The 12,960-nt window shown below is 35.6% G+C and overlaps 1 protein-coding gene across 2 annotated transcripts in view; it reads right to left on the bottom strand.

The window, feature by feature from the left end:
- Positions 1–1,867: 1,867 nt before the first annotated feature.
- CEP120 (centrosomal protein 120) overlaps positions 1,868–12,960 on the bottom strand; it is a 79,237-nt gene continuing 68,144 nt past the window's right edge. The window contains exons 19-20 of one of the 2 annotated variants that reach the window (XM_007455251.1): positions 7,542–7,687; positions 1,868–3,748 (exon numbers count right to left, since the gene is read on the bottom strand). In XM_007455251.1, coding sequence (XP_007455313.1) covers positions 3,514–3,748; positions 7,542–7,687 — 381 coding nt within the window. In that variant the 3' untranslated portion in view covers positions 1,868–3,513. The remainder of the gene's footprint in view (positions 3,749–7,541; positions 7,688–12,960) is intronic. The other variant, XM_007455250.1, reaches the window with a different exon arrangement.

Genomic DNA, 12,960 nt, shown 5'->3' with positions numbered 1-12,960 from the left:
AACAGTGAGAGGCCCGCATACCGCGAAAAAAAAAAAAAAAAAAAGCCAAACAATCCAACAAACAAATCCCTCAGTTTAAACAGAGCCGGGTCAGTGAGGCCAGGAAAGCGCATTCTCCAGTATCTAAGTCATTAATTTTTATGTCTATTTTGACTGGCAGATCATACACTATGTTTTCTTCATGAATGCAGCAACTATTGAGTACCTACCTGGGGAAGCCACTATTTTAGTCCTGGCAAATGGCAGAAAGTAAGACAGACCTAACCTCTGTCCTCATGGACCTTCTATTCTAGTTAACCATGCTTCTCCTTATCCCCACTCTAGGAATCATGCGGGCAAGTGTGCAATTTTGATAGGATACCAGTGGCACGACACATGCCCTGTATCAATAATCCATTTCCAGCAATAAGAGGACTGCTCAGAGGTGTTATGGCAGAGCATTATCTACCATTCACTATTTTAGGTCACTGCTTTACTAGGTAATGGATAATAGAACAGCTGAGCTATACTAACTGATTGATAAATGTTATACCCTTATTTGGGCCTTCTGCATCTGTTTCATGTAATTTAACATCTGATAAAATGCTATATACCATAGAAACTGGGCATAGAAAAATACTTAAGGTTTCCAATTTTAGTATCAAATTTGGAATTTCATTTATATGAAATGTCCAGAATAGGCAAATCCATTTATATGAAATGTCCAGAATAGGCAAATCCAGTGACAGAAAGTAGATAAGTGGCTGTCAAGGGCTGGGGAGAGGGGTAAAGGGGGAATGATTGCTAATGAGTGTGGTGCTTCTTTAGGGGATGGTGAAAACGTTTCAGTATTAGATAGCAATGATGGCTGCACAGCCGTGTGAATATACTAAAAATCATGGAAGTGCATACTTTAAAATGGTGAATCCTATGGTATGAGAATTATATCAATAAAAAAGTCAAGTCAGGTATTCTGTCAAGCCAGACACAATGGTAATGAGAGGCCAAATTTTCAAAGTCCATCCATAGCTACCAGAGGACCCTTTTTATAGACTGTAAGAACCAGGTCAGTCAGTCCATTCTGAGGTGGCTGAGGACAAGCAATATGTACTGGGGCAATTTGAGGACTCAGATTCAGGCTGGGACGTATCTGGGCAGAGCAGTGAGTGGATGAGAAAGTCATCTGATCAGACTTGCCTGCTGTAATCTTAAATTGTTCATGCAGTGCCTTAATACATCCTTAAATCATACTCAAAACTTCCACACCTGCTGCAAGCAACAGAATCCCAAGTCTATATAGAAATCACTGGGATATACCTGTAAAGGAACTCTTCCAATTTATACCGACATGGCACCACACATACCTGGAAGACGTAGTCAGACATGGCACCACACATACCTGGAAGACGTTAGTAATACACCTTCCCGCGCAGTATGTGCTAGCCTTACACATGGAAACTAGGCTTTCTCCATGAAAAGGAATCACAAACATTTTAAAGGTAAACTTTGTTTCACATGAAAATACCTGATGAAAGGTCTGCTGTTACATATAGTACTGAGGAAACTTCTTATTCATTCACCTACTCATTTGGTCATTCAGTCATCTCTCTACTATGGTCATAACTCAACTCCCAGGCACCGATGATAATTTAGTAAGAGCAATCAGTATAAATACGGTAAATGCCACTTAACAAATGAAATGTCTGTTGCTACAGGACCACAAAAAGGTGTTAAAATTTCAGACTCTCCCAGTCAATTTTAGAACATATAAAAGTATCTATCTGCAATGTAAGCACTTAAAAACCAAAAATACAAAGTAACTTGATACAGGAAGTGCCAAGCACTTGCCCAGTCTGTTTAACAAAAAAGTAACAGACTGCTCAGAAACTCAAAGATGCATACAAGTGTCAATTTTATTTGATAAAATACATAGCCAAAAGATTACTTTAGAGAAGGCAAACCACACATCCATTTTAGAGATGTCCTTTTTGTTTCTTTAAATCTAAGGCCCCCTCTAGTGTTTGAAAACAGTCACATGCAGCACACAGTGCAATTGAAGGCACAGTCACAATATTTACCCAAGACTTTCCCAAATAAAAAGAATACTTCTGTTCCATTCATGTGGCACAAAAATCAATGAGAGAAAACGTCTAGCCATAATTAATACTTCACATTCTTGCTATAATTCACATATTCATTATTCTCTCAGTAATTTCTCTATTTACCCTTGGGTTGTTTTCAGATTAATACTTGTTAACAAGCGGGGAGGAAAAAACATATAAAGCATGTAGGGACTTTAATTTCCCAAACAAGAAATGTACCACCTTGAAAACAACAGAAAATTTAGTGTCACCAAATAGCCTATTCTGCTTTTGTGGAAGTTATCAGTAAATAGTATATATTTCCTAAAGTATATACTTAAAATTTATTATATTTGGGAATAAGAAATTTTAAACTACATATATATTTCAAAGCTCACCTAATCTGTGAATTTGCTAATCAAACCTTTTTAGTACCCTGTAAAAGGAAATGGAAAGTGTTGCTTTGAGGGCAAATGTTGGCTCTGAAGAATACAATGTAAAGGAATTCTTAAAAATTTATACTGACATGGCACTACATAAATCCAATGACTTAATCTCATGTTCTTTTGTAAAAGGCTGATTAAATTCAGGGGGAGTCAAAAATAGTAGGTTTTCACTCTACTTTCTTAGCTAAAGCGTTTATGCATCTGTTTGTTTCCATGTTTTATTACAGAGGGTTTACATTAATAACAACTAGTATCACTATTACTGGAAAATGAATTCTCTATTTTTAACAAAAGAAAACAATGCAGTCTTGAGCAGGAGACTGACAGAGAAAACTTACTAAGCTATTACTTCATATTCTTAAAAGTTAAGAGTATACTACAAATTTGAAAATTCAATAGCTGTTGAAACAAGTTTAATCTGTATTAACTTTATTTAAATAAATGACTAATTTGTCACTCAACAGATCACAAATGGCTTCTCTGCACTGATCCTGCTTTCTGTTTTCGAACTTGTCACCTGCAAATGTTACAAGTTAAAAAAGACAGCTCATCTAAAGTGAATTAAATAAAACTAGTTGCATTTACAAGTGGTCTCAACTTTTAAGATACCTCTATTCAAATGAACAGGACAGCATTTTTAAAGTGCAACATGTACTGTTTTGGCTCAACGTAAAAAATTATGTAACTGGAAATTACTACAGTCATTTCTCTGAGAACAAATTTAGTGAAAAGCTGTTTTGAAAGTTAGCCATGAAATTATAAATTATGAGAAACACTGAAAAGTCATTAAAAATGAGAATATAAAACGCCAACTACAAATAAACCAGAGTGGGAGAGGTAGCATAAAGTAAATAAAATCGAATAAATACTATACAATAACATACAAAATCTTGCTTATAAAAAACTGAAAATTGCATTGTAAAACATCCATTTTCCCTTCTTTTGAGGGCTTTACTATTAAATTAAAATTTAGACCTGGAGTCTCTGTAAAGATTTTCCAAATGTTATTAATTACTGGCATTGTTTTTTGCCAAAATCTCTCCGATCTGTCGGTCAAGTTCACTTATTATTCGATCTTCATGATTATACACACCCGTCCTCATCAAAGTATCCCTTTCTTCTATGAGGCGAGTCAAATAATCATCCAAACCTTCTTCCAATGCACTGCCATGTGGGCCATCCATTTTTCCACTCGCAATCTCTCTGGAATCCTGGTACTGTTTTTGTTCTTGTTGCCTTAACCTGAGAAGTCAAGAACGCATGCCACTCTAGCAAGCAACACTCTTTTGGTTTTCGGTTAACAACACCACTTAAAAACAAAATGATTTAGTGGTAAAATACATTTTTTAGTAATATTTTCAGGAAGAAAACAAAAACCACTTGGTTGGGCAGAGTTAGGACACTTATAAAAGACATTTTTAAAAACAATACTTGTTTTTCTAATTCTAAAATACATGAAAACTGTAGAAATTTGGGGAATGTGTAGAAAAGAAAATCATCACAATCTTATTAACCAGAGATAAGCAATCTGAGTAATAATTTTCTGTATTCTCAACTAAAAAATGCATGTATTTTAAACACAGTATTGCTAACTTTTTAGAAAACTATATAGGCAATTCTATACATTATATGTATCACTTATTAATATAATGAATATCTTCCTATATCATTATTATTGATCTTTAGGTTGTTATTAAACCTTTGTTATGTTATTTGAACATAAAATTTTCTTCTAAATTCATCCCACAAATATTTACTCTTACTAAACAATGCTAGGTTTGGGGGATACTGCAGTTGAATCAAGAGGAAAAGTTCCCGTTATTATGGAGCTTATATTACTAAGTATTCATAGAAAGTGATATTCTATAGATGTGAATGCCTGGTTCAAAGGGCATGTGCATTTTAAGAGATTGTATGGATAGCTTCAAGTTATATTCATGATGATCTTATCTAAGAGATGAAGAAAGGGGAGCAGGTGCCAGCCTGGGATTTGGGTCTTCACAATGGAATATCATCCATCACTTTACCTTGAAAATGGGAAGTATACTTGGCATTACTATCACTTAGTAAGTATACTAAGTTTGGACACAGAGTAGGTTTTAATTTAATTTGGAATCTACAACTAAGACATAACTTTATACTCTACGTAACTGGCTACGAAAATATTTAATTTGCAACTACTCCTAACCTTTGTCTTTACAAATAAGATAAAAAAGCAACTGAGTCTAAGCCCCTGCTTCTAGATGGCCTTCACGGTAAGTAGCCAATGAGAACCAAATCCACTTCTCAAATTACACATGGTGTTTCGGGGGAGAGGGAGGAAGAGCCTGGGAGGAGAGTGCCCTGCCCCGACGGACAAGGAGCACTGGGAGTGTACAGTCTTGTTTGTTCATACACCTCTCTGAAACCTGAACTGACTCCTAAGATCCCTCACAAAAGAACAGGAAACTGAGGTATACAGTCCAAAAAGGACACCAAATACCTCTATCTGTTCTAAGAAAAAAACCCCTAAATAGTGAGGGCCCTGTGCTTTGAGACTGGGGTGGAAATCAAGTGATTAATGGGACTCTAGTAAAACTGAGCAACACATGGGGATGAGTAAGAGAAGATTTCTGAATAGTTGTTTCCCCTACTCTTACAGCAGCTCTCTTGGAGGAAGAGGTCCTCTTGGGAGGTTAATGACACACAGTGCCAAACTATGTACCAGGAAGTTCAACCATTTCGCTGTTCATCTGTTTATGCATGAAGGACAAATGAAATTTTTACACAACTGAGAGATTATCCCTATCAAGTCTTTACTAAAATGCAATCAACATTCATGATCACAACAGGATTTTAGAACCCTGTGGCTGAAGAAGTCCATAAAGTTATCAAAGGAAACTTTACTTCCCTGACAAACACTATGTATGGACTCCACTCACCCAGCTTCGTGTCACTAGGAACCTACTGCTTTTAGAATTGCTGTTACAAAGTTCCTTCTTATATTCAACTCAGTATGCGCCTTTATACTCTCCAATAACAGGCTATGATTCTGTTCAAGAGGAAATCCTACTGAATTATTTTTAACATGGTAGCCCTCCAGATATCTGAAGAGAGCTTTCTAATACTTTGCCCAAGACTTCTCTACAAATTAATATCCCTCACTCTCCCAACCACTTTTTGGTCACATTCCTTTGGCAGCTCTCTAGGTAGCTCATTTCCCTTAAAGTCTGTTGCACACTGGTAAGAACAACCCAGAGGTGGTTTTACCACAGTGTGTATTGAACACTCCTTCTATGAATGTCCCTAACTGCACTGGCTCTTTGGCAGCCAAGTCACATTGTTAGTAGTAGTCACTTAAATCCTCCTAGGCTTCCTTACATCAACTGTTTTATTACGTCTTGCCCATCACTTAAGAGATTCTTCTTATAATTTATACAGAGAACTCTGCTTTTGTTCCTAATGTATTTAATCTTGTTGGTTTCAGTTCTCCCTAAATCTTGATTAAGACATTAATAATAAGTTTTAATTTTATATGACCTATCGGCAAATAGCTGTCTTCGTTTAAACCAACAAAACAGTGCTCAGCAAACAGTAGGTGCTTAATATGTATTTGCTAAACTAAAACAAATTGTTACATATAATAGCAAAATTTTGCAAGGCAAAGGACATGTTAAAATTAATTTGTAACATCTTCCAAACCTATGACATAGTAGATACCAAATAAATATTTGCTGAACAAAAAGAGAATAATAGTGTGAATTGAGCCCTGTAGCATGCATTATAGACCTTGACCTTTTCCAACTGATATTTATACATTAATATTCTAAATGCAGTGGTGTAATTCAGCTCCAAACCCACCTAATATACTGACTGAATTTTCCCCATTTATATGGGGATATATCATGGGATATTCTGTCAAATGTATGTCCTATGTACATATTGTGTCCTCCCAAAATTCATATGTTTAAAGCCCCAGCCCACAATGTGATGGTATTTGGAGATGGAACCTTTGGGAGATGATTATGTTTAGATGAGATCATGAGCAGGGGTGTCATGATGAGATTTATGCACCTATTAGAAGAGACACAGTAGAGCTTGTGAGGACACAGTGGTAAGGCAGCTGTCTAACAAGTCAGGAAGAGAGTCCTCACCAGAAGCTAACCATGCTGGCACTCTGATCTTGAACTTTTAGCCTCCAGAACTGTGAGAAAATAAATTTCTGTTGTTTAAGTCACCCAATCTATGGTATTTTGTTATGCCAGCCTGAGCTAAGACAGTATGCTTCACTGCAACAAAAATACTAGTCTCTTGCTAAACTAAGTTAGAAAGTCTTCCTGTACACTCCCCTCAAAAAGACAGTAATTTGTTCTAATACTCCTTCCTAATGATTACTTTTTTAACATCAAATACTTGAAATTGTAACTAAGATGAACATGACACCACAGAGAAGCCCAGTGTTGCAGAGTAGTTAAAAATACAACCTCTGGAATCAGATATGAACTCTGGCTCCCCGATTTACTAGCTGTGTGACCTTGGAAAGGGTACTTAAATCTCTTTAATCCTTGGTTTCTTCATCTCGAAATGGGGATAATATCTTCCTCAAAAAGTTGCTTCAAGGATTAAAAAAAGTGGAGATAGACATATAAGGCATTTAAAATAGCTGCTGACACACAGGGCAATAATTAAGAGCTATGTTCTGTATTACTTACATTAAGAATATAACAATATTTGAAATTTCTTTTACTGTATGTAATTAAAAATTCAGTATAATCAATTACCTTGAAATAGTAGCAATAATCCTAAAATAGTCATACAGGAATAAAATTTAAAGTACTAATGCTACGAGTGGAAACAAAAAAGCTAAATACGGCTACGTTTGTGGCAAAAAAATGTTAAGAGTAATGGTCTCTGGCAGCCGCATTTTATATATGATGTACCTTATTCTTGAAAGACCTGATGTTGTACTTTCCCTAGACCAATGACTAAATAAAAAGTTGTCCCATTTGAACTTTAGTTTTTGTATGAAAAAAAAGTAATTTCTTAGTTATTATACCTGTTCAGTTCATTTCTTATATCCAACAATTCTTGTCTCTCAGTGTTTACTGTATCTTTTTCCTCAGCAGCCAAGTAACGTAGTCTCATCTGTTCCAATTCTTCTTGCTGTTTTTTAAGACGAGCCATTTGACTTTCTTGCTCCCGCTTGAAAGAAACAAGCCAGATCTCTAATGTTAGGAATAAATATATTTATATGACTTTGACTTATGATTATAATCCTCCTTGACAGCACCCATGATAGAGCCACACACTGCAGATTCTATTATCTAGAAAGCCCAGGTTCTCTTTACAAACTTTTCTGTGATTTCCCTTCTTGTTATAAGCCATAACCACTCATGGTCCAATCAGTGATTGAGGTTAGCTAAATATCGTAAGATCTAATAGTAGTTAGAGGCAAGAAAAGAGTCTGCTATCAACACAGTGAGTTGCCACAGGACCAATGGTAAGAGTAGTATTTAAGAAATGGTTAATTATACAAAATTATCTAAGAAATTACAATTATATAAAGGAATGGTAAATTATACAAATTAATTATACAAAATATACAAAGAGGTACTAAGATTCAGTAACTGTCCCTGTACTAGTAACGCCACTCTTACCTCAAGAAATAATATGCCTTTCCACTCTTTTCTCAAGGCTTATATAGAAATCTATGCACATGATAAAATTTCTTTTATATAAATGTGTGACATTCCACACAATGGGTATTTCATGATTTAGTCAACCACTCTCTCAATAACAGACATTTTGGAATGCTGCAGTAAGACATCCTGTCATCTAACATAGTTAGCTCATGAATCTTTCTATATATTTCATTAGGGACCAGAAGTGCTTTTCTTTCTTTAGGACAGAACCCCTAAATGGGAAAGCTTGGATCAATAGGTAATATCATCTTTTTTAAAAAAGAAGCATTTACTGAATAATAACAAAACTACCAAATCATAAAGGTGCACTTTGGTCAAATTTTACAAAGTGAACTACTCACATAACCACCATCCAGAACAAGAAACAGGAGATTATCATAACCCCAGAAGCCCCTCTGTGTTCCCGCCCAAGTCACTGACCACTCAACCTTCACCAAAGATAGGACTAGTTTCTAACAACATGAATAAGTTTTCACTGCTTTGAACTTTGTGTACGTGGAACTGTACAATGTAAGTTTATGTCTGGCTTCTTTTGCTAAACATTTTTTCAGATCTGTTCATATTATGTGTAGTTGATGATTCACAGTACTACTTAGCATTCTATTGGATGAATATACAGTCTTTTCATTCCACTGCCGAGGGACATTTGCGTTAGTTTCCAGTTTTGTATTATAAAGCTGATGTGAACATCATCGTACACTCATGGACTTTTGTATGCATTTCTACTGAGTATATACCTGCGATTCAAACTGCTGGGTCACTGGGTATAAGAATTTCAATATTAGTAAATATGGTGTGTTTTTAAAGTAGTAGTACTAATTTACACTCCCACGTAAGCATTCCAGCGCTCTATACTCTTGCCAAAACTGGGTAATGTCAGTTTTTTCTTTTTTGTTTTCATTTAAACCATTCTGATAACTTATGTAGTGGTATCTCATGATTTTATTTTGCATTTTTTCAAATACTAATGAGGTTGAACGTGTTTTAATATTTTTAATGGCATTCTTATTCTGTAAAGTTCCTGTTCAACCATTTGGCCTTTTGCTCTACTTGGCAGTCCATCCTTCCTAATTGATATGTGTGCAGTTCTTTACATATACTGGATAAATCCTTTGTCAATTATTTAAATTGTAAATATTTTCCACTAGTCTTTGTCTTGCCTTTTACTTTAATGGTGTTATTTACTTAATTCTAATATGGTCCAAATTTATCTTTTTGTCTGCCTCAGTTTTTTGTTTTTAATTTTTACTTATTTATTTGGTTGTATGGGGTCTTAGTTGCAGCAAGCATGTGGGATCTAGTTCCCTGACCAGGGATCGAACCCAGGCCCCCTGCATTGGTAGGGTGGGGTCTTATCCACTGTGCCACCAGGGAAGTCCCTATGTGCCTGTTTTGAAGACACTACTTTACATTACCCTCTTGAAGCTTCATTTATCAAAAACTCATATGCAATTGGTTTTGTGTATGGTGAGATCAAGTTTCTTCTTCTCTGCATATAGAGCTCCAATTGACTTAGCAACATTTACTGGAAAACAATTTTTTCCCCCACTGCTTGGCAGTGTCACCTGTTATACATCACCTCTGTCCTTTTATATATGAGTTGTTTCTGGATTCTCTATCCTTCCATTAAACTTCACTGTCTTAATTACTGTAACTTTTGTAACAATAACTCTGGATATTGATAGTATGTCTTCTGTCTTCAAAATTCTTAGTTATTCTTGACTTGTGTATTTTCATATAAATATCAATTTCTAGGGTTGAAAAAAAAAGGCCTGCTGGAACTGCTTATGATTATGCTGAATCTACAAATCAATTTGGCCAAAACCATTATCTTTACAATATTAATTCTTCAAACAGTGAACACAGTTTACCTCTCCAATTATTCAGGTCTTCTTTAATTTTGTTTAACAATATTTTATACTTCTCTATATACTGAGTAGCATCTTTCTTGGAATGTGCGCCTAGGAGTTTCAAGTTTTTAAATGCTACTGCAAATGGTAGAGTTTAAAATTTTCTGTTCTCTGTCTCTGGTATAGAGAATTAAAATTGATATTTACATACTCATTTTGTTTCCAGCAAACTTGATAAACTCACTTATTAATTCTAATAGGTCATCTGTAGATACTTTCTGGTTTTCTATGTACATAACAACTGTCATCTGCAAATGACAACAGTTTTATTTTTTCCTTTCCAGATGATAGACCCTTTCTCTCTTGGCCTGTTACACTGGATAGAACCTCTAGTACAATATTAAGAAATGATAATAGAGGGCATTTTTCTCTCATTCCTGATCTCAGAGGAAAACCTTTAAGAAATATTTTTTGGTAGGTTTTATTAGATTAAGAAATTTCCCCTACATTCTTAGTTTGCTAAGAATTGTTACTATGAATGGGTACTGACTTCTTCTGCATTTTTGATAGGAGCATTTGATTTCTTCTCCTTTATTTTTATTTCTTTTATAAATTTATTTATTTTTGGCTGCGTTGGGTCTTTGTTGTTGGGTCTTCGTTGCTGCGTACGGGCTTCCTCCAGTTGTGGTGAGCGGGCTTCTCATTGCAGTAGCTTCTCCGAGTTTCGTAGCTTGGGCTCTAGGCGCACGGGCTTCAGTAGTTGCGGCATGTGGGCTCAGTAGTTGTGGCTCACGGGCTCTAGAGTGCAGGCTCAGTAGTTGTGGCACATGGGCTTAGTTCTCTGTGGCATGTGGGATCTTCCCGGACCAGGGCTCGAACCCATGTTCCCTGCATTGGCAGGCGGATTCTTAACCACTGTGCCACAAGGGAAGTCCTCCTTTATTTTTTAAGGGGGTCAACTTCCCCTTTGTTTAATAAATAAACTTAGTTGTGATGCTTACAAGTTTTATATCTATGTTCATGAGATTGGCCAATTAATTTTCTTATAATGTCCTTGTCAGATTTTAGGATCAAGATAATGCTGGTCTCATTTTTTTAAAAAAGTGAGAAGTATTCTCTCTTCATAGTTTCTGAAACACTTTGTGTAAGATTAGTGTTAGTTCTTTCTAAAATGTTTACTAAAATTGAAACGTGAAGCCATTTAGGTCTGGAGCCTTCTTTTGGTGAAGGTTTTTCATTACATATTAAATTTCTCTAATAGCTATGTGACTACTTCTATTATCTGTTTCTTTTTGTATTGGTTTTGTGAGTTCTGTGTCTCATATTCACATAAAAGCTTCATACCATTCTCTTATCTCCTTAAATGCCTGTGGATCTGTAGCCCTGTCCCATTTTTTTTAAACCTTGATATTGGGAGTTACTGCCTATTGTTTTGGTCCTTGAACACTCTTTGCCAACTTTGTTGATTTTGCTGTACATTTTCCCCGTATTTCATCAATTTTTACTCATTTTGATTATTTCCTTCCCCCTAATTTCCTATTTGCTTACTGACTGGTTGAAAGGGATATTTAGAGAATAGATTTCATGCTTTTCTTATTGATATTTTTCAAGTGAACCTGAGGCTATAAATCTCCTTAAGCACAATTTTCACTAAAGCTCATGTCTTGACATGTTTTAAATATTTAGTTCAAGACATTTTCTAATTTCATTTGTGGTCTCCAATTTAGCCATGGGTTATAAGAAGTGTACTATTTCAATCATGGAGGATACTTACTGTATTTTTATTACTAATTTCTAGCTTAATCCCATTGTGCTCAGAGAACATATTCTGAATTACAATCCTCTGAAATTTGTTTAGAATTGCTGTTCGATTCAGCATATAAGCAATTTAGCTAAATGTTCCAGTGCACTAAAAAATGATGTGTATCCTGGGACTTGTTTATTTATTTATTTATTTTTTAAAGGGCTTCAAATGCTTGGCTATCTATCTATCTATTTATTTATGGCTGTGTTGGGTCTTCATTTCTGTGCGAGGGCTTTCTCTAGTTGTGGCAAGCGGGGGGCCACTCTTCATCGTGGTGCACGGGCCTCTCACTATCGCGGCCTCTCTTGTTGTGGAGCGCAGGCTCAGTAGTTGTGGCTCACGGGCCTAGTTACTCTGCGGCATGTGGGATCCTCCCAGACCAGGGCTCGAACCCTTGTCCCCTGCATTAGCAGGCAGATTCTCAACCAGTGCACCACCAGGGAAGCCCCCTGGGACTTTTTTGATGAAGTATTCTACATAACAATGGTTAGGTCATCTAAATCTTCTAAATTTTATTATCCATTGTTGGTTTGCTCTATCAGTTCCCAGGAGACTTACAGTAAAAATCTACCATTATTATGCGTTTGTCCATTTCTCCTTTTAGTTCTATTAATTTTTGCTTTATATAAATTTGTGGCTGTTACCAGGAACACTCAATGTAGAATTGTTGTCAACTTCTAGGTGACTGACCCTTTTATGATTATGAAAACTCTCTTAATCTACAGTAATGCCTCTTGCCCTAGAGTCTAGGCTCTGTGGGTTAATATTAATGTAACATACAATTTCCCCTCTTTTTAAATTCAACCATTTTGTACTCTTATAGTTAAAGCGTCCTTATATTTAAGTCACATACTGTTGTTTTTTTAATTCAGGTTTTAGTTGAATATGTCTTTAATAATGGTAATCAGTCCATTTATATTTAAAGAAATAGGTGATATATATGGGTTTAAATCTTTACATATTACTATTTTCTACTTCTTCCATCTATTTTATGTTCTGCTTCTCTCCTTTTGTCCTTTTTTAGATTAATCTAATATTTTATGTCATTCTATTTTTCCCTTCTAGCAGCTTATTTTTACTCTTCTTTTACATAGAAATTAGGATCTTTACAACTTCGCA

The sequence above is a fragment of the Lipotes vexillifer genome, unplaced genomic scaffold, assembly GCF_000442215.2.
Source record: "Lipotes vexillifer unplaced genomic scaffold, Lipotes_vexillifer_v1.1 scaffold1007, whole genome shotgun sequence".
Classification (NCBI taxonomy): Eukaryota; Metazoa; Chordata; class Mammalia; order Artiodactyla; family Lipotidae; genus Lipotes; species Lipotes vexillifer.
Note: the sequence above shows the minus strand (reverse complement) of the source record. Positions and strands in the feature narration are given on the sequence as shown.